Genomic DNA, 27,952 nt, shown 5'->3' on the forward strand with positions numbered 1-27,952 from the left:
ATAATGTAAGGAGAGAGTGACAGAAAAGGGAGAGTGGAGAGGAAGGGAGAGAAACAAAAGGTCAATTTCCTGGCCCGTAAGCAAGCAAACATGCTGACTGTTCCCTTTTGTTTCCTGCATGTAGTTTTGCCCCCTCAGGTGTTTTCCTTTTTGTGGCTAATAGATGACTGGAAAGCAGCGCCTGTTTTAACCACTTTCAACCCCCCATGCCTATTTTGGGAATGTCATTATAGGCAAGAATGTAAAAGAAATATGTAGAACATTTATTTTCGCAATATGCTCTATGCACAGGAAATTGGAAAGAAATTAGGCCTTTTCCTTACTACCTTCACAGGTGTTACCAATGATACTAATGAAGGCTCTGTTCCATTCTGGTCAAACAGAGTCAGGGTGCTGATATTGTGCATGTTGGCTCACTGGAAACACTCTGCTACACCAAGTGGGTCTCAAAGTATGGTCCAGGGACCCTCAAGATTCCTGGAGGGGGTTCCAAATGGCCCCCTTACGGGTCTGTAACTCTGAGAGTGTACAAATGGAACCAAATGGACGTGTAAGGGTCCATTTGGTTCCATTTGTACACTCTCAGAGTTATGGGGGTCCTTGAAATGAAAACGTTTGAGAACTGTGCTACACTAAATGGAACAGAGCCTTCATTAGTATCATTGGTAACACCTGTTAAGGAAGTAAGGAAGGGGCCCAATTTCTTTCCAATATGGCTGCTGTGCATGGAGCCTATTCATCCTATGAGGAAGTATACAGGATTAAAGTGGCTAAATTAACTTTGAGAATCATGCAGATCCCTCTCAGTTTGTCTGCTTTAGACTAACGAGGCGCACTTCTCCAATCTATCACCCATCAGATGTGATGCAACACCCGGAGACATGAATAAAGATGACACGGCAGGTATACAGCACATTCACACCTTTGTGTTTGTGTGTGTCTGGTATAGAGCCGAGAGGAACCGTAAAAAATCTTGAGAAACAATGAAATGAAAAGAACGCCCGCATATACCAGAATCTCATCTTCTGCATCGTCTCACTATCCTGCGGGATCTCTCTTTCCCATTTTCGAATGCAATGAAGCGAAATCTTTATTTGTGCTCATATTTCTTTTCCCATTTCGAGGCAGTCAGCCGGCACTCTTGTTCAAAAGGGCTCAATGATGACTGCAGCAGGAGGGCGGACAACATTTTCCACCATGACCCACAGTAAGGAGTGTAAGGGACTGAAAACACCAGTGTTGATTTAGTTTTAGTCATAGTCTTTTGAATCAATTTCCACTTAGTTTTAGTCATATGAAAAGTTTTACCGTTAGTCTAGTTTTAGTTGACTAAATAAGATTATAGTCGACTAATTCTACAGTTGATTTAGTCGACTAAAATGTATTTTGGAGGTGCCTTGATGGCGTTGTAATGACTGATTTTACACTTGGTTGCATGCTGAAAATAGCAGATCTACAAGCTTGTAGATCTGCTATTTTCAGAGTGCAACACCCACGAGCAACCAAACATACAATGACTTTTAGTTCTACTGGATCTCTTCTCCACTAGTCCCTCCTTAACATTGTAGTCTAGTTTTTATTTGTTGATGAAATTGTCAAAATATATTTAGTCTTAGTTTTAGTCATCATAGCTTAGTCTTTATTTACGTATTTACGTCAGTGAAGAAAGGTGGTCGACCAAAATTTTTCGTCATAGTTTTAGTCGACGAAATCAACACGGGAAAACACTGTGCCCTGCTTTGAGATGCAGCGAATTTTGTCTGTGCTTTGGCATTCTGCGCCCATGTATGATCGTGTCAAACCCTCGGAGCGAGCGAGCGAGCACATGTGTAAGATGCTCGGTACGCTACACCCAGGGGCTCTGGTGTTACGGCTGTGAAACGTGTGTCTGTGTGCTCCTCCTTCAGGACAGAGACGGTCTGTTATCTGGGTTGACACACATGTTCCCTCAGCGAAGATGAGGCTTTGGCTCACGTTCAAGCATCACACGCATGTGTACGCACGCACGCACACTCTCCGGAATTCAAATGCGCACACGCACACCTAAGCATGGGCATGTACAATATGTGCTCATATAGCAGAAAGAAAGCAACACACATGCACACGGACATAAAAGATACATGAATGCATGCAAAAATAAAATCAATGAAGCTCATGTATGTGAATGAGCGTGAATGTACGCACGCTCGCGCGCACACACACAAACACATCTTTCCGCAGGAGAACGCTGGCATGTTATATATGCTGGCATGGCTTTAAAGTGACTGTTATTGTTTGGGGTCTCCGCTGGCTGTGTATACCTGTGCCAATCTTTTTCAGGTTCTTGTGTTCGCATGCCAGTCTCCTCCCTGGCAGTGGCACTAGGTCAGAAGGGGAGGGGAAACCTGGCACTGTCACACACACAAGGCAGTGTGAGCACAGCAGGGGGGAATAGCCTATACTGCAGACCCCCCTGGCACTTTACAAGGCTTGTCGACTGACTGTATGTTCCTCCCAGGCATTATCTTTATGCCGTCACAGAGAATTAAACAACAAAGGAACCTAAGGGGGAATGCGGTTCCCAGAGAAGGGAATATAGCGAGGATGTGAGAGATGGATAAAGCAGGTGGGTTCTGTCTGGGGGAAGAGATGTTCTCAAAGTGGTTTGTGAAGGAACAATGGCGCACGCTGAGAAGCTGTCTCTCTTCTAGCTGCTCTTAATCTGACTGAAGACGGACAGAGAGCAATGAGCTCCTGGATGAGGCTTTGGGGTGAAGCAAATGGAGTTGTACCAGAGCTATTCTCTACACAGTGTGGCTTCTCAGACAGTACTACGGATATTGATGGTTATGTACTTATGTGTTGGTGTTAGTGTTATGATACAGTGTACTCTGTTTTGTCTTTGTGAACAGTGCTCCGGGTACATGGTTGGTAATTAAGCAATATGACATGAGAGGTTGTTCTTTATTGTTATTATTGCCATTACAGTGATGCGGTTAGGAACAAGGCACTTCTATTTACATCACTGAAGTGGAAAAAATAGTATAAAAATATCCTCAAGTGTAATATCGTGATTATACAGTGATTACTAATGAAAAATGCTTAGTGTGAGTTCTCTTGTATTTCCTTTGTCCTGCACTAAGCACTGTTGAGGGCGTATATTTATGATGTATTTTTGTATATTTAGCCAATTATGTGATGTCTTTTTACCCTGCTGTGTATACAGTACATTTTATGGCCCTGTAATCTGCATCTTATCTAAGCCACATTACCTTATCTTATCTTAAAAAGGAACTTTGGACAAGCACGCTAATACAAATGCAAACCACTTAACAATTACTACCACCACCACTCCTACAGCTACTGTACTTTCCACCCCTCCTCCTCCTTCCCTGATCCCCCTTCTCTCCCACATTGCCTACATTTCATCATCATCAATCTTCATCTGTCTTTCTCTCCCCCGCACATCTGTACCCCGCCCCCACCCCCCCACCCCCGCCGCCCACACACCTGTATAGGGACTACCCCGCATCGCATAATCTCCTGCCCATTCTGACCCCCTTCAACCTTAACATCCATTAAGTCCGGGAACGCATCCTTTCTTTGGGCTATTCAAAAATAGCAGATCTACAAGCTCGCACCGTAGCGCGGCACCGAGTGCCGTGCTACGAGCTTGTAGATCAGCTATTTTTTTTTAATCGTGAACATTTGTGCAAATATTTGAATGTAGGCTTATATATGTTTTTAAAGGGAACATTTTTGACTCAAAGCTTTGCTTCTGGGGGTCCCTAATACAAAATATTTTGAGATGGGGGGTCCGCGGCCAAATACATCTAATTTTGAGAGTCCTTAACGTGAAAAAGTTTGAGAACCACTGATATAGAAACATATGTTTTTCAAACACAAAACTGTAGGATTTAGAAGACATTTGCAGAATAAGCAAAGATTTGAGTAAATTTGTATTTTATTTTATTTAAAATGCTCTAAATATTCAAAAGATTTGCACAAACTTTCACGATTTAAAAGAAAAATAGCAGATCTACAAGCTCGTAGCGCGGCACTCGGTGCCGTGCTACGAGCTTGTAGATCTGCTATTTTTGAATAGCCCAAAGAAATGTAAAAAATTTCACAGATTCTTTCCCGGTCTAAAATGGGTTAACATCCAACACATCCATCCATCCATCCATCCATCCTATACATTATCCATCCATCTACCTATGTTTCTGCTCCCCCTCCCTCCCACCAGTATACATTACTCCTGCCTCCGCACCCCCCACTGTCCTCTCTTCCTCACCATCTGTGAGTGAGCCGTTCCAACCTCTCCTCCTCCTCCTCCTCTTCATCCTTCTTGTGTCCTTCACCTCTGTGCGCGTGTATCTATCTCTATCGCTCTACCCCCCCCCCCCCTCATCATCCCTCACCTGTGTGGGGAAACCCTATCATTGTCTTCCCTTCCGAGTGTTCTGCTCCCCCTATTCTATTTATCACCACCTTGTACCTTCATCATGACCGCTCCTCCTCCTCCTCAGTTTCCTTGTGCTGTTCTATCACTTCTCTGCATCTACTGTATTTCTTCTTTTTCTTTTTTCTAAATTTTTATCCCACGATTTTGTAACCCATTTTTACGCCCAGTGCCAATTGCCTATGTAATCATGGACGCTACACTCCCTCTGCCAGCCTAGGGAGAGCCTAGAGCCGAGCTCATGCATCTACTGTATTTCTGCACATTTAGAAGTAGATGAAATGTAGAAAGACTACTGGCGCAGTAGGGGTGTGCCGATATATCGTTCCGGGATATATCGCGATGCGTTTTCGTGACGATATGTGCCGTTTTTTTATATATATATTTTTTGCAATAATAATAATGCAAAAACAGAAGTATTTGTTTGCATTTGCTTTTTTTCTCCCTCATATATTTTCATAATAAAAAAGTGTCATGTATCGTATCGGATCGATATCGTGAGCCCGATACCGTGTATCGTATCGTGTAATCGGCACACACCTATGGCGCAGTATACAATTCAGACCTTACCAGCTTGATTTTGTTGATTAAAGCTATGCCAAATTCCGCCTAAACACCATACAGCTCTATTTTATTATTGCATAATAGCCAACCTTTTCTTTTAGCCTATGCTAGGCTAATTCTACCTAGACTATGTTACGGTGGGGGGTGCTGTAAGCCTATATGATTTCAGTAGCTTGCACCCATATGCTGGAAAGGCAGTAAAGTCCTCAGTGTTAGTTGAACCACTTTAAACCTGGCTTACGTATTTTGGGAATTTCGTTATTGTAGAAAAGAAAAAGAAAAGTGGATCCACAATAAGCTCGCAATGAACTGCATTGCAACGCGTTGTGAGCTTGCAGATAGACTATTTATTTATATTTGTGGTACAACGAAGTTCATAGGGCTTAAGGTGGTTAACTCAAGAGTGTAAAATGGACCCAAGTAGTGTAGTAGCAGTAATACAGCAATACTAACAGTATAGGAGGTCCCAGCACCATACTCACACAGCTATTTACTTACCACTAAATTCCCATTCTAAACGGATATATATACTTAAACTGAACCCCTGACTCCCTAGCTTTGACTCAGACAGAAACCTATTTTAAGTCATTACCCCAGAATCCCTCCCTGGCCTCACCTGCTGGGAAGCCGTCCCAGATCTCCAGCCAGTCATAGCGGCACAGAGCCCCTGGCGGCGGCGTGGTGTCGGGCTCCATGTCGAAGCTGTCGAACTCCACTACGATCTCAAACATCTTGGGGGCGAAGATCATGAAGGTGCAGTCCAGGTTGTTGGGGTACTTCTCGGGGAAGCCCGGCGTCCGGATCACCCCCCTGGAGGCCGTGAAGTTCCGGCTACATTCTGGACCTGTTGGTTGTCGAGAGAGAGAGAGGAGATGTTGGAGCTCCGGATAACACATAATACAAATAGTTTAGTGTTTATTGACAGGCTTAACTGTGAATGTCTGTGTCTTATTGTACTGTATTTTTGTTGGATCTTTTATAAAAAATACAAATAAAATTCCCCTTCTCTGTTTGTATGACTTGATTTAATTGTAAAAGCTATACAAATAAAGTTATTATTACGGGGCCAGAGCTCAGCTCTGGACCTGTCTTAATGTTCCCCTCTTTTTTCTTCTGCCACTTTTCGCAGTTCTGGCTGAACCGTGCATACGCTTTTTACGAAACTTGGCCATATGGTAGATGGTCATGAAAAACTATCAAGAAATAATTCTCACAATCTTTTGTCAAAAGGTGGCGCTATAGCAAAATGCCAACTTTGAACAGGTACAACTCATGCCCTGTTTGACCTACAGCCATGAAACTTCAATAAACATATGCGTCTACTCATGATCAACAACTTTCAGACTCTGACTTTTGACCTCTGACCTTTAGATCTCCCACCATTTTGAATTATATGAAAAACAGTTAAAACCTATCTCCTCCTGGGATTTTTGAGTAATCTGCACGAAACGTTTTACACATGAACTTTGGACCTTTGCCGACAAACAAGCAGCGAGGATTTTCCATAAGTGAAAAAATGAAGCTTTAATGAGCCAATGAATATTGCAGTTTTATGACAATTATTCATCTGCCCCTAACACATACATGCAGACTCACATTTCTTTGAAACTTTGCAGTAATGTTGAGGGTCATTCCAAATATCACTGAAACCAATCTTACTCCAATTGGTCAAAGGGGGGCGCTATAGCGATTTTTTGAAAATGCAAACTTTAAACAGGCAAAAGTCATGCCTCGTTTGGCCGACAGCCATTAAACCTGCTTACACATGTGCCTTGACTCATGAGGAACACATCTATCACGTTGACCAGTAAGCTCCGCCCTTAGATTGTCTGCAATTTGGAGCAGTTTGAAAAACCCTTAAACCCAGGATTTTCCAGCTATTTGCGTGAAACTGTATCATCTGTGTGATCTACTTTTTCACAGTTTCTGTCTGTTGGTCCAATGCCTTCTCCCTTAAACAAATGCCTCACAACACCAAGGTTGCTAGTTCAAGCCTCACTTGATGCAGGCTTCATTAAAGTTGCATTGCACACAACATGACTATCAGTGAATACATGTGCAATTGTTAAAAATAACATGAAATGCTTAACAATATTTGTTTGTCAATTTTCTGACATAATTATATTCTTGTAGAAAGTGAGCAACAGCAACAGTCCACCTGGCCTATTCCCATGGATTGGATCTACCCACCTCACCTGCTGTCATTCCCTCTCAATCCATAATCACACCTGCCCTCACTTCTCTCTCTCTCTCTCTCTCTCTCTCTCTCTCTCTCTCTCTCTCTCTCTCTCTCTCTCTCTCTCTCTCTCTCTCTCTCTCTCTCTCTCTCTCTCTCTCTCTCTCTCTCTCTCTCTCTCACTCTCACTCTCACTCTCACTCTCTCTCTCTCTCTCTCATTCACCAGGTCAGGTCTGTTGGTCCAATGGCTTTTCGCTTAAGTGTGTGCCTTAGAACCTCAAGGTTGCCAGTTCAAGCCTCAGTTGATGCAGACTTCATTTAAGTTGCATTGCACACAACATGATTGTGTCAATTAATGCAAGTGCAATTGTTAAAGAAAACCTGAAATGCTTATTTGAGAGTATGCCTTTTCAATGTATGACATACTTCGTTCTGAAAATAGCCGATCTACAATCTCAAAACTTTTCAGATAGCAACGTGTTTCTGAGCTTGTAGATCGGCTGCTTTCACTGGTTCAATTTTATCTTCAACAGACAAGCTATAGCACTATAGGTAGTGTTGCAGCCTGTCATTCCGAAGGTTGAGGGTTCGATTCCTGTTAATGGCAATAGGTTGAGACGTCCAATCAATCCATTCTGCTTCCATCTTTCTCTCTCTTCAATCTATTATGTCTCTCTCTCTTCAATCTATTCCGTTTCCATGTCTCTCTCTCCGCCCTTACATTGTCCGCAATTTTAAGCAGTTTGAAAAACACTTAAACCCAGGATTTTTCAGTTATTTGCGTAAAATGGTATCATCTGTTTGACCTCCGTTTTCACTGGATCAGGTCTGTTGGTCCAATGGCTTCCCGCTTAAGTGAATGTTTCACAACATCAAGGTTGCCGGTTCAAGCCTCACTTGGTGGAGACTTCATTTAAAGTGCATTGCAAACAACAAGACTGTATTAATGAATACATATGCAATTGATAAAGATAACATGAAATGCTTATCTGAGAAGGTATGTTTTTGCAATGTATGACATACTTCATTCTGAAAATAGCCGATCTACAATCTCAAAACTTTTCAGATAGCAACGTGTTTCTGAGCTTGTAGATCGGCTGCTTTCACTGGTTCACTTTTATCTTCAACAGACAACCTTAGCCTGGACAAAGCTATAGCACTATAGGTAGTGTTGCAGCCTGTCAATCCGAAGGATGAGGGTTCGATTCCTGTTAATGGCAATAGGTTGAGATGTCCAATCAATCCATTCTGCTTCCATCTCTCTCTCTCTCTCTCTTCAATCTATTATGTTTCCATGTCTCTCTCTCTCTTCAATCTATTCTGTTTCCATGTGTCTCTCTCTCTCTCTCTCTTCAATCTATTCTGTTTCCATGTCTCTCTCTCTCTCTCTCTCTCTCTTGAGGGGTGGCCATAGCTGAGTGGTTAGTGAGCCAGCCTAGGGAGCCAGAGGCCCTAGTTTCCCCAGGTACGATTCCAGGCCAGGCCAGCAAATTAAATTTGTCCCTGAGCAAGACTCTTAACCCCTAATTGCTCACAGGCCCTCATTGGAAACAAGACCGCAAGGACTTTCATGAACGGACCTGTTAAAGGAATTATCCTTATCTCTTCAATCTATTCCGTTTCCATGTCTCTCTCTCCGATCTACAATCTCACAACTTTTCAGATAGCAACGTTTTGTGAGCTTGTAGATCGGCTACTTTCACTAGTTTTCGTTCCGAGGAGACACAAAAATGCCTTTATTGGTAAATGGTTTGTGAACCAGTGATCTAGAGTTGTTCGGGACACAGAGGCTTGGTTCATAATGGACGGAAATACTTATAATTATCAACAGACACTACCAGGGAGGCCATATATCTAGCTCAATGAGAAGAGAGGCAACCTCAGAGTCCGTAGATCGCTGGTCCGACCCCTGTCCGCGACAATCTATTGAGGTGATCATGATTTGACATTCTTGTGTTTACACATAGTGTTTCTTGAGGATAGGCTTAGGCGTTGTTTTACTGAGGTTAGGGTTAGTGAAGTTTAAAATGCTCATGTTAATTGCATGGTCTTCTTTCTCTCAAGTTCAGTCGTCTATGTTTCAATGGCTTATTGTGCATATTACTTATCATTGCTTCTTTCTTTTTTCTCTCTTCATTCCCTGGCCCCGCTTATCGCTGCTTGCAGCTATATTTATTATTACTATTGATGAGATAAGCAGGATAAAATTTTTAGCTGCGACCACACCGCTAGAATAAACCTCTCGGTCAGTTGGTCATTTTGGTCTGTTTGTCCAAAATTCCAAGCACAAACTGAGAGTTGGTCACAGCCTATGATGGATTACACACGTTTACATCATTTTGTTGTGTTTTGGAGTAATTTGACTTTGATTTGCAAAATGCGACCAAAAATACCTAACGTCCCCTAAAAATAATCTGTTTACATTTTGTTCGTTCGACCATTGCCCGACGTCTGTCATTACATGAAATGAAACTCATTTTGATCGTACCTTGCTGTCTGATTCGCTGCATGTCTAATGGCAACAAAAACAACAACTCTGCAAGAGATACACAAACAGACACTTTATTGTCCTTCCGTACCAATCACACTAATCCTTCCAGACAAAGCATGCTGGGCCCCCGCAGTCCCGGTGCCAGGAGACTGTCTGTATGTCTGTCTGTGCACAACTGTGTGTGTGTGTGTGTGTGTGTGTGTGTGTGTGTGTGTGTGTGTGTGTGTGTGTGTGTGTGTGTGTGTGTGTGTGTGTGTGTGTTTTGACTGGAGGCTGATTGGTATTTATTGACTGCTGCAGACAGACACTTCAGGCTGTTTATGGCAGCTAGGGTCCCCTCACCAGCACGCACTCACACTCACACACACACACACACACACACACACACACACACACACACACACACACACACACACACACACACACACACACACACACACCTCTACTCCACATAACCAGCCAGCCACAGCAGCAGCTCTCAGCGGGTCTCAGCATCGTCCAGCTGTACCTCAGACAGTCACAGCTCTTTGTTCGACTGGGTTCTGTCTTCTACTGTCTGTCCTGAACCACCAGTGTACTGTATATTGACCCCCCCTCTAAAGCCTCAGTAAATAGCAGATCTACAAGCTCACGACGCGTCGCAACTTGTATATCTGCTATTTACGGCATGGAACACCAGCGCGCAATTAAGTATAAATCAGGCTTAACAGGGCACTGACACCGACTCAAACACATACACAGTACACACACACTCAACCCATTAAGACCTGAGGCCGATTCTTACTAATGTCTTCTAAATCCCAACAGGTTTCTGAAAAACATGTTTCTATGTCAGTGGTTCTCAAACTTGTTCATGTCAAGGACCCCCAAAATGATATGTATTTGGCCGCGGACCCCATCTCAAAATATTTTGTTCCAGGGACCCCCAGAAGCAAAGATTTGAGTTAAAAATGTTCACTTTAAAAGAATATAAATATATTAATTTGCACACATTTTCTCGATTTTTCAAAAATAGCAGATCTACAAGCTCATAGCGCGGCACTCTGTGCCGCGCTATGAGCTTGTAGATCTGCTATTTTTGAATAGCCAAAGCGTAAAATAATGCTTTTGAGCTCAAATCTAAAAATGACACAGATGCGTCTTAATGGGTTAAGACAACTCTTCAAAGCAGGGACTTGGGTGACCAACACATAACATGACATGACTGGTGGACAGTTTTATCAGGGCGTTTTTAGCACAGTACAGGTAGCATGAGTGAATGCAGTTTATGCATGGGTGGCTATGAAGGAAATCAATCCTCAACCCAGGACAGTATTGTGGTTTAATGTGTTTTATTGTTTTATCATGACCTAAATTTTATCTGTGCAATTATTCCTCTTATAACCACTTAAGCCCTAGATATTTTGCCAAATATATAGGGCATTCTCACAACGCGTTGCAACGCGACGCGACTATCTTCGCAGAATGTTTGCCTAATTTCACTGAATGTTCACCCCTTTTCGCCAGATGTTCACATATCATGACCTGCCCAGAATAGGGATGTTAGGGTTCATGTAGTTAATACAGCGCATTCGCATTTGTATTGCATTTTTAACCCATTAAGACCGGGAGAAGCATCTGTGTCATTTATAGATTTGAGCTAAAAAGCATTATTTTACACTTTGGCTATTCAAAAATAGCAGATCTACAAGCTCATAGCGCGGCACTACGAGCTTGTAGATCTGCTATTTTTGAAAAATCGATAACATTTGTGCAAATCTTTGAATATATATATATAACATTTTTAACTCAAATCTTTGCTCTGGAACAAAATATTTTCATATGGGGTCGGCGGCCAAATACATATAATTTTGGGGGTCCTTGACATGAAAAAGTTTGAGAACCACTGATATAGAAACATAGGGTTTTCAGAAATCTGTTGGGATTTAGAAGACATTTGTGGAATCGGCTTCAGCTCTAAATGGGTTAATGTATGAAATGTGCTATATAAATAATGTTTCATTTGAAATCTATGCTTGACTCTTTGAAATCTCCAAAACTTCTTGAAGGACGAGTCCTGCGTTTCATTCTCATGTGATCATCTTTTAGTGTGAGCTCCGCAGGGCCATGTGTTTCTTTCTTCTTATTGGTTGTGTTCAATTCTGATAAAAAAAATGGGTCAAGGTGACTTTGTAAATCAGCCAAGCTGCTTTGGAGAAACTGGAGCTATTTTCCATTAGGGTAAAAGCCGGGGGATTTTAGTATGCCATGTAGCATGAAATGAAATGAAAAGACTTCATATAAATGCTAAATAGCTGCAAGTGATTATTGTGAAATAATACGTGCGAATGGAAATTCATCTCAATCCAGCTCGGTTATAATTAGAACTCAAAATCAAGTCACATTTAATTTGGTTCATGAGTAAATGGGGCAGCGACTGGAACTCAAATTAGAACGGCAACTGAATTATGAATATCTTTTGAATATTTTGATAAACTTCCTGACATTAAAATCATGTTAATCTTCAATCTTTTCAAATATTAGATTATCAATTTTGGGATGAAACGCTTCATTCATAAACAACCCATCCTCTCTCTCTCTCTCACACGCACACGCACACACACACACACACACACACACACACACACACACACACACACACACACACACACACACAGAGACGACCTCTTTGCCCATGTCCACATGCATCAGTCACCCAGGCAGGCGGAGGTAAATTCCCTCCTAGTTTGTTGAGGAGTGACATTAGCGAGGTGACAAGACTGTCACTGACCTCCAGGAATAGATGCTATGCAGCGCTGATGAGAGGTCAAACATCCCCTCTGAGGAAGAGTGTGCGTGTGTGTGTGTGTGTGTGTGTGTGTGTGTGTGCGTGTGCGTGTGCGTGTGCGTGTGCGTGTGCGTGTGCGTGTGTGTGTGTGCCTGGTGGAGTGGAGAAGATGTTCTCATGTTGCCATGGAGTCAGATGTGTCTTGAGTGTTATCTGAGCACAGCACTACATATGAAAGTGGTGTGTGCATGTGTGGGTGTGTGTCTGTCTGAGTGTGTGTGTTCTTGTATTTACAGTATGCGTGTACACGTGTGTGGCACGCACGCACACACACACGCACACGCACACGCACACGCACACGCACACACACACACACACACACACACGCGCGCGCACACAGAGCCCCCTTGCTGTTGACACAGGTGGTGTCATTAAACAGGAGACATGATGAATGGGGTAGGAGGAGGAGAGGCGAGAGACGAGGCAGGGTTCGATCGTGCTCAGCTGGTACACCTCTCTCCCAGGACGTGAGTGTGCGTGAGTGTGTTTGTGTGCGTGCATGTGTGCGTGCTTATTTGGAGACATGGAACAAAATCGATGTAAGAAAGGTTTTGTGTGTGTGTATATATGGGAGAAAATCTATGTGAGTAAAAGGATACACTATACGTATTTAAATACAATATACTGTACACCAGCGCATTTGTATACTGATCATCTGTTTACAGTACAAACTATTTTTGTTCGTGAATAAACTACATCAGGGGTCTTCAACAGGGGGTCCGGGACCCCTAGGGGGTCCTCCGAGTTACAACAGGGGGGCGGCCAAATCTTTGTGTGATATGATATTTTTAACATTGGGTACTTGAACCCTTGCATCCCTTTTCTGAGGAGAACTTTAGACAAAAATAGCAGATCTACAAGCTGCGAGGCGTTGTGAGCTTGTAGATCGGCTGTCTTTGGCAAAGAGGTTTTGTGTAGAGGGGAAAAAGGGCAGACCAAGTAAACAAAAAAGGTTTAATCTACAACACAATTTTATACAATATGTAGTGGGGGTCCCTGCTTCATCTCTCTCTCAGCTAGGGGGTCCTTGGCCTGAAAACGTTGAAGACCCCTGAACTACATCCTTTATCAACCCTCCATCCCTCCCTCCATCCCTCGCTCCCTCCCTCCTTCCATCCATCCATCCATCCTCAGCCCACCAATCAACAGGAGATCCTAGAGTCTTCACCGCAGGCTTGACAAAGTCTCGGGAAAAAAAACGTCCCCCCACACAACCCCAGAAGACCACAGAGACATGTGTTTCTGGTTTCCAGGGGGACGCCGAAAAAAGAACGATAGGAAAGAGAGGGAAGAAGAGAGAGAGAAGATGGGACAAATATAGCCGCGCCGAAAGACAGCTCATCAGCTATCATTTGTAAAACCTCTGATGCGCACGTTGGGACCAGCGGAGGGTGGAGTTACTGGTTAGTATGGTTAAGGGAAGGCGGATGGAGGCCATTATTAGCCCCAGGGTTTCACTGTCCCCGCAAGTCGACGCCGCGCCCTATCTTTATCAGCGAGCGAAGCACACACTCCTCGTCCTCTACGCGTACGCTCTGCGTTCTCTGTGGTTCGCTTCTTTACTCATCGTAATGAAAGACCTGGCGGAGAGAGAATGGAGGGGGAGAGAGAGAGAGAGAGGCTAGGAGGGAGGTGGAGGGAGAGAAATACATGGAGGGAGGAAGGGAGAGAAAGAGGTTGAGAGAAAGAGAAGGAAGGAGAGCTAAAGAGGAGGGAGAGAGTGATAGAGAAAAATGGGCGGAGAGACAGAGATCATAAGGGAGAGACACCCGGAGATAGAGAGAGAGAGAGTCGAGAGAGAGACGGATAGTTGAATAGAGGAGGAATGAGATGGAGAGGGCAAGAGAGAGATGGAGAGAGAGAGAGAGAGGGAGAGAGAGAGAGAGAGAGGAATAGAAATGGACAGAGAGTGGTGAAGAAGACGAGAGAGGAGAAGAGATATGACAAAGCGAGACACTGGAAGATAGAGTGAAGGAAGGTTAGAGAGTAAAGCAGAAAGACAGAGAGAGAGAGAGAGAGAGAGAGAGAGAGAGAGAGAGAGAGAGAGAGAGAGAGAGAGAGAGAGACAGTCAGTAGCACAAAGAGGGGGAGTTCCCACCAGAGAGCAGGCTATATATTTCTAAATGGGACCAGTGAAACCATCGAGGGGAGGTGCAATATGTTGTTGTGACTGTAATGGATTTTAAATGTGACTGGAGGGAAGGCAGCAGCACGGCAGGGGATTACCAAGGTGAATACAGGTGTCACTTTTAACTTGTTAGGGACTACACAGGACCTGTATTCAGGCCAGCACACGCACACGCAAATACTGTACGCATGCACGCACACGGCACACACACACACACACACACACACGCGCACGCACGCAAGCGCGCACACACACACACACACACACACACACACACACACACACACACACACACACACACACACACACACACTGGCCTAGATTCGGGGTCTTCTCCTGTGCCAGTGCATCCATCTCATGTGCAGGTCACCCTGGTGCCTCCAAGGACAAACAGCCCATTAACTAAATGAGCCTGAGGACCTCGACACCTGTCTGTACCACACACACACACACACACAGATGGGCAGGTGCTCACACGCACGCACGCACGCACACGCACACACACACACACACACACACACACACACACCCCCCCACACACACACACACACACACACACACACACACACACACACACACACACAGATGGGCAGGCGCTCACACGCACGCACGCACGCACACACACACACACACACACACACACACACACACACACACACACACACACACACACACACACACACACACACACACACACACACACACACACACACACACACACACACACACACACACACACACACACACACACGGCTAGATGCCCAGACGAATAGTCATGAGAGACGGATGGATGGACATGCACGCACGCACGCACACACAAGCACAGACACACCAATGGAAAATTCCAAGCTCAACCTAAACCGTTCATCCTTCAGCCAAAACAGTAGCTGGGAGAAAGGAGACACAGACAGGATGTGACTATAGCAACAACAGGAAATGGTTTCTTGTGTCTCCGTCTGGCTGACAAAGGCGAGGCGGGGACAGTAGCAGCCCTTAGGGAACCATTGACCTGATGAACAAGCCTTAATTCACCGCCGTAATCCCCTTTCCACTGGCATTTAACTCCAGGGACCTGAAGATAAACGTTTGCCTGGAAGAGGGTCATTCTAAAGCAAGACTTATTATGCAGTTGGTGTCTGAAACCTAAGCAGTTCCACTCAACGAAAGCTTTAATTTTCCGAACAATTATTTTCCAATTCCTTTCCATTGGCATTTAACTTAAGAGACCTAAAGCTAACAGTTTACCTGGAAACATTGGAAGAGTTGGTGTCTGAAACCTGAGCAGTCCCCAGTCAGTGAAAGTTCTATTTTCCCAAACAACTCTTTCAATACTTTTTACAGAACTTTCTAAAAGAAAGGACGTAATGTAACTTTGTGTTTATCGATTTTGGAACAAAACTCAAAAAATATTGCCAGCCCAAGGGCTTAAGTTACCTATACTTTCCTCGCCTTGGAATACAAACCTATTTTTCTTTTATTAGCAGCCATATCTGACTTCAGTACTTTTTCTTCTTGCAGATCTAATAAAACACAGAGAGATTCGTGCCAGGGCTATTTCTGTAGCAAGGGGTCATTTTCGTGAATATGGATTAACGGCGCATTTGTCCTCTTGGAATAAAAAACGTTCTTTTTGTTCATTAAAGGTCGACAGCCTTGTCTGTGTAATTCCTACACACGTACTGTGTACACATGGGAGAGCCAGGTGAGGGTTATTTCTGTACTGAATGAGTCTGTCAACAGTTATTGCTCTCTGGAGGCCCATACAAACAGGATCCTTTCAGGTGGTGTGTCTACCTTTGCTATATCAGATTTATATCCCGTCCTTATTGGCGTCCGTTCAAGTGGACCCGAGAGACTCTAGCCATTGGCGTCCCTTCAATTTGCCCCACGGGGGGGTGGGGGGTGGGACACATGAAGCAAAAAAAGGAATGTAGGACATGGGGATCAAGGTTCCTTCCTCAGCTGGGGAATGTTTATCTAGGCGCACATCCTGGCCCCTGCTGGTACTCGGACGTTTCTCCAATGGAATCTTGGGTCTTTAAGTTCATATTGGCGTGTAGCTAGATATTGGTGACCTGGTTTACGGGCCAGTGAACCAAAGGGTACTCTTGCACTGTTTGCGCGACCTTGAACTTGGAAGCGTTTGTGGTTTGTGTGGGAAGCATGGACTTCACTTCTTAGAGAGGCTGTTTATGTTTTTCTGGGTTAAATGTAAGCTTGTACAATAGGAACAGACCCGTGGTGTGTATCTGAGGTAACTACGGTACTTTTGTTTACTACTCTATTCTTGGTTTGTTTGTGCTACACTCTTTGTCCCAGTGGCCGCCACCGCTTAATATGTTTTCCCTCAGCACAGCCCATTCAGCTAGGGGCATCCATAGCTGAATGGGTAGAGAGGCCGCCTGGGAAACAGAAGCTCCCAGATTCGATTCCCGGCCGTGGCAATGTGTTGAGGTGTACCTGAGCAAGACACTTAACCCCTAACTGCTCCCCCCCTGCGCTCAAGTCTGACCATTTGGGCAGCAATCAGCTGAGTGAAGCTGAAAATTGAATTTCCCCTGCAGGATTAAATAGGTCTAATTATAGATAGCGAGTCACAACAATCCACTAGCCCGCCACGGTTTCAAATGAACCAGTATGACAAGTATTGAAGAGAGTTTTGTGTAAAATCATTAAATACATTGTAGGCGGCATGTGTATTAAACTTACAATAGATTGATAATGCTTCATTCAGCTGGGCTCACTCAATAAACACAGTTGACTTGAGTAACACTATTAAGCGCACGGCGTGTCCACAAGGCTAAACCGGCTATGCTGATTGGCCAACATGAAACCCAATCAGCTAATGGATACCGTCTTTCCAAGTTAATATCGTTTTCGATTGGCTTATGGCCCCTTCCCAAGATTCTTGGCGTTGTGAAATAAAAATCTGTTTTAAAAGTTGTTGCCGACCATAGTTTTGGGCATGTACTTTAGTATGCTAAATAATCTTTTTTCAAAAATTTCAAAAAGATCTACAATACCATAGTGCATGATGGCACTGTCAAATTACATAAAATATAGGCATAATAGACATTCTAGACATAATATATAGTAAGAATATTGCATTTATTAATGAATAAATTAAAAAAATGAAATATACAAGGTTTCTGCCCGCAGCGACAATATGCAATAATGGCGGTATAAAGCATGAGCAGAACGCATTAGACATGTGACAATCATACCACATAAGAGGACCATCACAAACCAGCCACCCAGCATCCACGAGCGAGCGAGTGACCACAATATGTCATGCTCTTCTCACACCATGGGAAAAATCAATGGCTAATGGCTTGTATTGGTGGCTCAGCCAGTTGGTAATGCATACTGTGTAGATATATACTGTAGATGTAACTGATGTACTGGTATGTATAGATACTGTAGACACAGGGCCTAATCACAAGGTCATACGTGACCTGTGTTGCACTTTACCACTCTCTATGCTGTCTCGCTCTCCTGTCTTTGTGCCGCCCAATAAAGCAGAGATTCCATCAAAAATATATTTTTTAAAGGCTTCCATTGTCTGATTTTACGCTGACGGAGCACATGAAAGAGGCAGCATCGCAAATTCAATCAGTTTAATTTCTTATCGTCATGACGTGCCCTCGAATGGCTTTTCCTTGTGATACTGAAAATGGCAGAAGCCTTTTTTGAGGGAATATTTTCTATAAAAGAGATAAAAAAAGATGTGTGACACAGATCCAAGATCCAGAGAACAAAGCACAACGTCTTAACTCTCGACTAGAAAAGTGCGCTCCTCTGAGCGTAGATCTCCACAAGGGCGAGTTCGTTTCCGACCAGGCTGGTTTCAGAGACACACAGAAGACTGCTCAGTTTAATGACTACTATAGAACAACACACATATAGAGGTAATGGTTACAATTGTGATAGTGTCCCTTTAAAGATAATAGTCTTTGCCCAGTAATGGTGTAGTGGATAAAAGCCCCGGGCTCTAGACCCATATTCCTGCTAGTCTAAAATTGAATCCGTCCAGAGCTTTCTCTTCTGTCTCCCCACTGCCTCCTCTTAGCTTTCCCTGTCTCAGTAGACACAGCACTGAGATTGGACTGCAGAAAACAACCTCTCGCAGGCAAAAACTTCACAGCATTAACCACATGAACCCTAGTGTCCGTAATTCTGGTCATGTCATATTCGGCAAACATTTGGCGAAAATAGGTGAACATTTGGTGAAAATAGCACATTGTCATGAATTGTGACAATTTGTGACACATTGTGAGCTTCTAGATCGGCTATTTTCGTCAAACAGATTTGGTTTAGAGAGAGAAAATGAGGGGGACAAGGATAGACCCCTGGGGGACCCTGGTCAGCAAAGTACATAGGGTTTAAGTGGTTAAAAAAGAAGCATGTGAAATGGGCATGTCCTCTGAGATCAGGGATTCCTCTCTGAAACTGTTGATGAACACAAGCATAGAGCCGTTTGCATTGGCCTGGTTTCTATACCACTTTCAGCCCCCAAAACCCTCTACTTACTTACTATCCATGAATGGTACCACTAAATGGTTCCTATATATAATCGTAGATGTGTTTTTATTTTACTATTTTATGTGAGTCAATAGACCTGTAGAACTTGTAGAACAGTTCCTGCGTCCCAAATGTTTTGAGACAAAACATAATATAACATAAATAACAAAAATAAAGTAAGAAATAAACTGACCTGTCTTGAAGACCTCGTAGCGAACGGAGAAGCCCGCTCCGTGAGTCTCGTAGTCGGACACGAACTTGATGAGCAGCTGGTTGCCGCTGGATATAATCGGCGATGGGGCGATCTTCCCACAGAACTTGCCCAGCATGGGGGAGCGCTCGTCGCCTCCGTTGTACACCTCCACATAGTCATATCTGGAGGAGGAGAGGGTGGAGGGGGAGATGGAGAGGAAGCTGGTTAGAACTTAGAAGTCATGGTGTGACGTACAGTGTAAACATAGGTGTTTGATAGACAAGCGTTTGAGCGAACGTAGGATAATATTTTATTTTATTTGTCTGCTTACTGATGTCACACTGGTATGATGAAACCTCAACCCAATCCTGAAAAGCACCCACATGCCCCATACAAAACACCACTGCCTTGATCATCCGACATCCGTCTAAACTGTTTTCCGGCCTGATTTGGAGCTTTTATTGTCTTACTGACAACGGTGAGAAAAGGAGAGAGAGAGAGAGAGAGATAAAAACAAGAAAAGAGGCAGTGGCAGTAATGGCAATAAAGAGAGCCAAGTGGAAGAGTGGAAAGAAATGAGCAAGAGAAAAAGACAGACAGAGGAAGCCAGAGAGAACAAGAGTCAGAGTGAGTCAGGAGTGTGATTCATGCAGTAGCGTAGAGGAGTCACCAGTAGCCTCTGTGCCTCACAGAGCCCAGTGTGATGACTTGATTAGTGACCCTACCTCTACTGCATTACTTCAGCCTTAACCTGTAGACCCACGACCTGTCCACACCCTGCTGCTGCTACTCAGCATCTACCTTTACGTGCACAAGTGTGTTGAGTGTTCTGTAGTGTGTGTGTGTGCGCGCGTGTGTGTGTACACTACTAATTTTGTGATACTGTGCACTGTATCGGTTTGTGTGCGTATTTCCATGTGACAGAGTTTAAGGACATTCTGTCTGGACAAACACTCCCTTATCCCTCTCTCACTCTCTCTCTGCTATGCTGTAGCTAATTCAATTACAGCAGCAGCTCAGGAGCAAGGACGCTCCATAACTCACATGAGTGACCAGAGAATGTGGAGGTTAACTGGTGAGCTCACCGCTAACTGTTTGTTTACACAAGGCCATATTCTAAGACAAATTCTGCAGACCAAAGGTGTTTGAGGCTCTTGACGCATGGCCCTGGGCTTCGGAATGTCCTGCCTTAGGAGCCTCAGCCTATAGACCCACTTTTATGTCGTTTTTACATGCCGTCTGTTTTATTCTTCTGTAATCCTGCTTTATAATTCAGGTGTGATATTTTTCTTCTTGGCTTTTGTTTGTTATTGTTTTATAGTCTGTAAAACACCTTGTAACTGTGTTTTGAAAAGTGCTACACAAAGTTAGTTATTTCATACTTATATAATGTAACAAGCCTTTTCCTGTTGGAGCCAGCTGTGGAAACAACTTGGCTCGGCTTAGCTAAGGCCGAACTACATGAACCTGCAAAGGCACTGATACAGCACTTAAGGCAATGGGTCTCAAAGTGGGGTCCAGGTACCCCCAGGGGGGTTATTGGGGGGGGGGGGGGGGTTCCAGGGGGTCCCCAGCAAAATGAGTTATTTAGCATCAAAATCTGTTTAACCACTTTAACCAAATATACATAGACTTGAACATTTCCGATATACAAGCTACAAAATGCATTGCATCGTGATATTTAAAAAAAAAACATTTTAACAAGCATTTGAACAAATATGGTATGAAATATTTTCTCATGGGGGTCCGTGGCCAAATACATATTCATTTGGGGGTGCTTGACATGAAAAGGTTTGAGAACCACTGTGGCAGTAGACAATAAGTTGGAGAAATGGACTTAAAAGGGTCCTCAGACCAAATTCTGGGTGTGGAAAGAGCAGAACGCCCACTCTCCCTCTGCAACTACTTACTAACAAAGTGCCCTTGAGCAAGACATCCTTAATGCTCCAGCAGAGCGGCTAGTCAAAGTCAAATGGCTCTGGTTTCACTGGGCAGCTCTGTATGAATGTGTATTGTGTGTTGAGCAGCAGCAGATTGCTGAAAAAGAACATGTTGTGTGCTCAGCAAACCTTCCCATTAAAAATAAAAGTTTGAAAACAAGCCTCTTCCTCTTCGAGCCAGCTGTAGAAACAATGTGGCTAGGCTAACATCTTAGCCGAGGCTGAACTAGCTAATGCAACATCAACAGTTGCTAACACAAACAGCCGTTCCCCACCGCTAGCTACTTCATCAGCATTCAGCAGGTTTCGGCCAAAGCCTCTTCCAACCAGACAGCTTATGTTATTTGCTCTCCAGGAAAACTTGGAACAGAATTTGCAAAGGAATTCAACTGTTCAACAATAGATTTGTTTTTTTGTTAACGATGTTGGCACAAGGTAAAAGCTTGCCAACACTGAAGTTTTTCAAAGATAAACACCTTTTCCCAGGCACTGGACGGGGTATTTGTTTTTCTCATGCACGTCTCTCTCATACACAATAGCCCTCTTAATTCAGAGTTGTTGGGTTTTTTCTTTTCACTGTAAACAGCTCAGCTGACACATGGAGAACATGTGGGCTAACAATGTTCAACCACTGACGCTAAACACAAGACATGTGCCAGTCAAACTCAATTATTTTGTTATGAGAGAGAATTTGGACTTTCATACAGTAGAGCATTTAGCTGACAGTCAAAGACAGCAAGCACGTGGTTCTGTGTCTTGCTTAAGTACATCTGCACCTGTGATCTTTCCATTATGTACTATGCAGCTGAAATAGATTGATAGATAACACGTTTTTTTTTCCTATTGTCCTTCATATAAAGGGGTTAGAAATAAGGCCAGCTGTCGGAGGCTGTGGCTGTACTACTGGGCAGCTCCCGGTGGGAGTCAGGTGGAGACGTGTCTAACTATGAATGTGGAGCAGGGCAGTGCCGAAAGAGGAGCATGTGTGCTCAGCGAATCCTTCCCTGGATAAATAAAGGTTAAAAATCTTCCATGGAAGTCTAAAGGCCAGGCACTCACTGTACCATGCGGGCTAATACAGGAACATGTGGGCTCAGAGCTCCACCACACAGGCTGAAAGATACTGTAAAGCCAGATTTATACTTCATCATATATTGGTGTCGCACTCTAAAAATGGCAGATCAACAAGCTCAGAATCAGAAATACAAGCAGCCAGCTATGGCCATGTCATTATTAGACTGTCTTGTTTTTTTTTGTTTTTTCAGATTGTCCTTTTGACATTTTGACTTGATTAAGAAATGATGACAAAATGAATGACAAAACTGATGACAAAGTTGTGGAAAATGTACATGAGCAGAAAGGCAATTAAAGGGGGTTGCGGTAGCATTTAACAGGATATTGCATTGACCACATAATTGCAAGGCCCCAGTTCGATTCCAGCTGGGGGCTTGTGTTGCTTTTCTTTATCCCTCTCTCCCCTCAGCTTACGGTCTCTATACTGTTCTATCTGTCTATAAGAAAGATATATATGCAATTAAAAACAAACATAACCTAAAACCTAGCAGCTAAGCAGGATGAAAAGCCAAAGCTAAGCAGATAATTAGTGTCGGAAATAAAACTGTATCATCAAAACTGGTTAAAGGATGCTTTTATGATCTGAATGACACGGTAATGAGTGAATTCATTAATAGTCACCCATGTTGCAGCCATTACACTTGTGTAAATGAACCACCAGCAAAATCTGATTTACAAGCTAAAACCAGCCTTCGGCAAAACAGTCAGCTTCCCACGCGGTCAGACGCTAACCGTAAATTTACAGCCAATTCTATTTATGCATATAATCTACTGGCGGCAGCTAACAGCTCAGGGCATAAACAATGTTTCTCAATGCTCAAATGAACAGCCACAGCCGGGAGAGCACGGAATCTGTTGGCCTTGTTCGTGTCGGGAAAACTCTCCGCCACTATACGCCACGGTCTGAGGCAGCGTCTTGTAAAAGTCTTAACAGTGCCTTCGGTGACATGCACGCACGCACACACACACACTCACTCACTTTGAGATAGACTAGCTTGTAAAAGAACAGCTATAGGGGGAGAGAGAGAAAGAGAGAGAGAGAGAGAGCGAGAGAGATGAGGGGAAGGTGAGAGAGAGAGAGAGAGAGAGAGAGAGAGAGAGAGAGAGAGAGAGAGAGAGAGAGAGAGAGAGAGAGAGAGAGAGAGAGAGAGAGAGAGAGAGAGATGAGGGGAAGGTGAGAAGAGAGAGAGATGAAAATAAATGAGGAGGAACAAGAGAGAACGGAGAATGAGAGAGAGAGAGAGAACAAGAGCCAGGGAAATAAGTGGAGACACATACACCATTATAGAAGCTTGTGAAGAGAACAGGGAGAGAGAGAGAGAGGGTGGATTATGAGAGAAGAGATGAGGTGGGGACAGGGAAAGAGAGAGAGAGAGAAGAACATAGAAGGAAAGAAAAACAGAGGGAAGAAAGAGAAGAATTAAAGAGGGAGAGGAGAGACGGAAAGATGGAATCAGAGCAGGTGTGTGTGCTTGTGCTTGTGCGTTGTGCGTGTGTGTCCCCTCTTGTGTACATGCCTGCATACAGATGGCTGTGCTCATTGGCTGAGTCCTGACTGGAGGCAGCGGCTGCAGACTGAGACAGACTCATGTAATGAAGTGGAGCTGTCTCTGAGCTCTCTAGTTAAAGAGCCTCTCTGTCTACGGCCCTCCAGCCCTCCTCTCCTCTCTCTCCTCATATCGGCCATTAAGTGTGGCGTTTATATGTGCCACAGACAAACGCAGCTGTACTGTGGAAAAAAAGCCTTGCTCAAGGGCTAAAGAAACAGCAGCCACTCCCTCATGGGAACTCGACCTGGCCAGCCACTTCCCGTTCGTAGCTTTTGGCAACAAGCTGATGATGTTCCTCTTCAGAAATAGCGTTTGCCTACTCTAAATCTGTAACAATACAACCAGGACACAAATAACCAAGTGTTCCAACAGCCTGTATCATGTGTAAATAGGAAGTTCTAGGTCGTATACCATCTCACAGGGTGGTGTTTTTTCAGAAGCATCTGGGAAACCTTGCTTTGGCCCCATTCAGCTTCGCTCAGCCACGGCTCATTCACGTACAGTGGGGGGAACTAATTAAATAAGCTGCTCTCAAGATGTTTCTGGTTTAAATCCAAGCACTTATAAGCCCAACATCCCGACCAAACAAATATTAAACGTACCGGGGCAAACCACCAGTCCTGCAGTACTACATCTCATTAACATGCGGCCGGTGTTGCGTTCCGCATGCGTTCCGCATGCGTTCCCCCGCGGCTACCGTCTCACCTCACATCTGGAAGGCATCGCGGGAGCGTTTTTACGGGGCGCAGCAGTTCAAGCTGTTGCTACGCTCACCTCCCGCAAAGCTCAGGCACAGAGAACGCCGTGCATGGCGGGAATGACTCAGTTGTTTCTGCAGAACACAGAGCCACACCTCTATTCATCATCATGGTCCCCTAACCAGGGTTGCCAGATCTGCTTATTATAATTTCCCCGCAGTATTTTATTTGAAAATAGCCGATCTACAAGCTCACAGCGCGTCGCAATCGCGACGCGTTGTGAGCTTGTAGATCTGCTATTTTCAAATAGCTGATGTATATGTTAAAGTGCTCATGTGGCCCATAGTCGCTTCTTTTGGGCTGGTTTTCCTAGACCTGGTTGCTTGTTTCTCTCACAGAATCTGGCAACACTGCCCCTAACAGTACCGGGTACAAATGTAACCGAAATGGAAATCTCAAAGAGTTACAAGTGGATTAAAATGTATCCATTTGTAACTTAATCTTTATCCATTTGTTAATTTGATTAACGCTGAGGATTTGACTGTGTCTGATCACTCTCTCTGTCTCAGTACGTCTGAAAGACAGCCAATCCTCTCTCTCTCTCACCATGTCCAGTCTACTCGTTCACTTTCACCTGAAATAAACCTTGGATGCGAACATGCGAGGTTCTCAGTCGCTGTGAGTGAGCCTTAAACCCTGTATCATTGGTGGTCTGTAAGTAACGATGGCTATACCTCTTAAGTCCATATTTTTACTTCTTGTATTTTTACGTAAATGAATGTCCTACTTGACCATACAACAGCGTCACACAAAAGTCTCAAAAACAGCAGATCCACAAGCTCGAAACGCGGCGCGAAGCGACGTGTTTTGAACTTGCCGATCTGCTATTTTTTCTATTTTTGAATTTGAATCCTGAAAAGTATTTGGACATGACGTTTCCACCCGAAAAGAGACAATATGCTGTTCTGGAAATCTCTATAAGATCTACGTTTAAAGGGATATGCTGGTACCAGTGGTTTCTGCCTGATAACACAGCAAAATTATATACTATAGAGTCCGAAATTGGACTCTATAGTACTGTATAAGTATTAGTGCATACAAAAGGTAGCCACCACTAATGTTAAATACAAAAATAAAATAATCATATTTTGGGACAAACACAAAACAAATCAGATTTAAGTGGATGTAATGTGATCTACTATAGTAATGATGTACAACAGGTGCTAATCTTCCCAGTTGTACCCATTAACATTCCACTCCTATCCAAACTCTCCTCCCTCCATTAGTCCCTCTCTCTCACGCTCTCTATGTTTATCTTCATTAGTCATTTGATACTGTATGGCATATTATTTTAGTCTTTCATCTCTCTCCCATTCCCGTCCCTCCCCCATTCACTGCAAGAAGTTTTTGTTTATGGCTTTATTCTACACCCCCTCCTCCCTCTTTCCTCTCCCTTCTGTAGGGTTATTAGTGATTGTGCAGGTCCAGCACCGCTCTCTGTCTAATCTACTCTACTGGGGTTGAAATGACTGCAGTCTGCAGGGGTAAACACACAAACACACAGAGACACACACACAAGCACACAATTACATGCACCCGCACAAGTGCATGTGCGCACGTCGACACACACACACACACACACACACACACACACACACACACACACACACACACACACACACACACACACACACACACACACACACACACACACACACACACACACACACACACACACACACACACACACACACACACAAACAAGCAGGCAAGCGCACACACACGAGTTGGGAATACTAAGATCTCGTTGGACGTGAGTTGTTTCTTGGCTGATTGCTCTGGACCCTATACAGTCAAATTAGCCTGTAGTCTACAGATGGCGAGAGTCTGAGCTGAATACTGGACTACACACCCCTCCCCTCCTCTCCTCTCCTCTCCCCTCCCCTCCCCTCCCCTCCCCTCCCCTCCCCTCCCCTCCCCTCCCCTCTCCTCTCCTCTCCTCCCCTCTCCTCTCTCCTCCCATCTCCCATCCTACCCTCAGCAGTCTCACACCTCCTCCGCCTTCACCAAAATACAGACATGATGAGCAACGTCTCTGCTTCTCACAGACACATGCTCACAAATAGCTGCAGACTTGTGTGCTCATGTACTGCAATGCTCCCCGATGTCCCCATGCACGCACACGAGCACACGCACACGCACGCACTCAATACACATCCACGCAATGTTGTACTCATTCTATTGGCCGGCACACAGACACTCATCCTTGCATGCTATCTCTATCCCTTGCTCTGTCTCAATGTTCCACACTTCTGAACACATCTCTCTTACTCATGCACACAATTGTACAACAAGCAAACAAACACAGGCACGCACTTGCACACGCACACGCACACACACACACACACACACACACACACACACACACACACACACACACACACACACACGTGCTCTGCCCTCTGATAAATGTGAACTTGCAGCCTCATCTTTCACCCGGACCATGCAAATAAAAACCACAGCTCACGAGAGCCTGCTGGGAAATTAAAGAGGGGCAAGGGAGGGGATTTGTTCTCATTTAAAAAGTCCTATAATCCGACAGAGGAGAGGAGGTGTTTTGGTTTTTTTTAGGCCAGGAGGAGAGAGAGAGAGAGCGAGGAGACAGACTGCATTCGTCTGGCCTGCTTTAGAAAGCCAGCAGATGAAATGGGATTTAGCGGGTCTCATTAGGCAGCATCAACTGGGAGAAAGTTGAAAAGAGCAAAGTCAAAGTCGACGTATCCCCCGATGTGATGCAAGCTCATCCACCCAGAGAAAATGTTCAGCCACGGTTGAAAAGACGTGCCACTCTGCTTTTGTCTGTTTTTCCCAAAGACAAAAACGAAACAGATAAAGAAAATCAGAGGAAAATCACTGGGTACTAAAAAATAGTTTTTGGACATGCAAAAAAAACGACGCAACCCATCCTCCGAATCCTAGGTATCAGTCCAGCTTCTCTCTCTCTCTGCGCTCATTAACCCATTAAGACCTAAAGCCGATTCTACATGTCTCCTAAATCCCAACAGTATGTTTCTATATCAGTGGTGCTCAAACCCCATTTCTAAATATTTTGTTCTAGGGACCCCCAGAAGCAAAGATTTGAGTTACAAATGTTTGCTTTAAAAATATATATACAAAGATTTGCACACATTTTCACAATTTTTCAAAAACACCAGATCTACAAGCTCATAGTGCGGCACTCGGTGCCGCGCTATGAGCTTGTATATCTGCTATTTTTGAATAGTCAAAGTGTAAAATAATGCTTTTTAGCTCAAATAAAAAAATGACACAGATGCGTTCCAGGTCTT

General features: G+C 44.0%; 1 protein-coding gene across 3 annotated transcripts in view; it reads right to left on the reverse strand.

The window, feature by feature from the left end:
• LOC308093846 (neuropilin-1a-like) overlaps positions 1-27,952 on the reverse strand; it is a 79,606-nt gene that overhangs the window by 34,118 nt on the left and 17,536 nt on the right. For all 3 annotated transcript variants that reach the window (XM_080440222.1, XM_080440223.1, XM_080440221.1), the window contains exons 3-4: positions 19,344-19,525; positions 5,622-5,849 (exon numbers count right to left, since the gene is read on the reverse strand). In XM_080440222.1, coding sequence (XP_080296348.1) covers positions 5,622-5,849; positions 19,344-19,525 — 410 coding nt within the window. The remainder of the gene's footprint in view (positions 1-5,621; positions 5,850-19,343; positions 19,526-27,952) is intronic.

The sequence above is a fragment of the Gymnoscopelus braueri genome (genome assembly GCF_963280865.1).
Source record: "Gymnoscopelus braueri genome assembly, chromosome: 10".
Lineage (NCBI taxonomy): Eukaryota > Metazoa > Chordata > Actinopteri > Myctophiformes > Myctophidae > Gymnoscopelus > Gymnoscopelus braueri.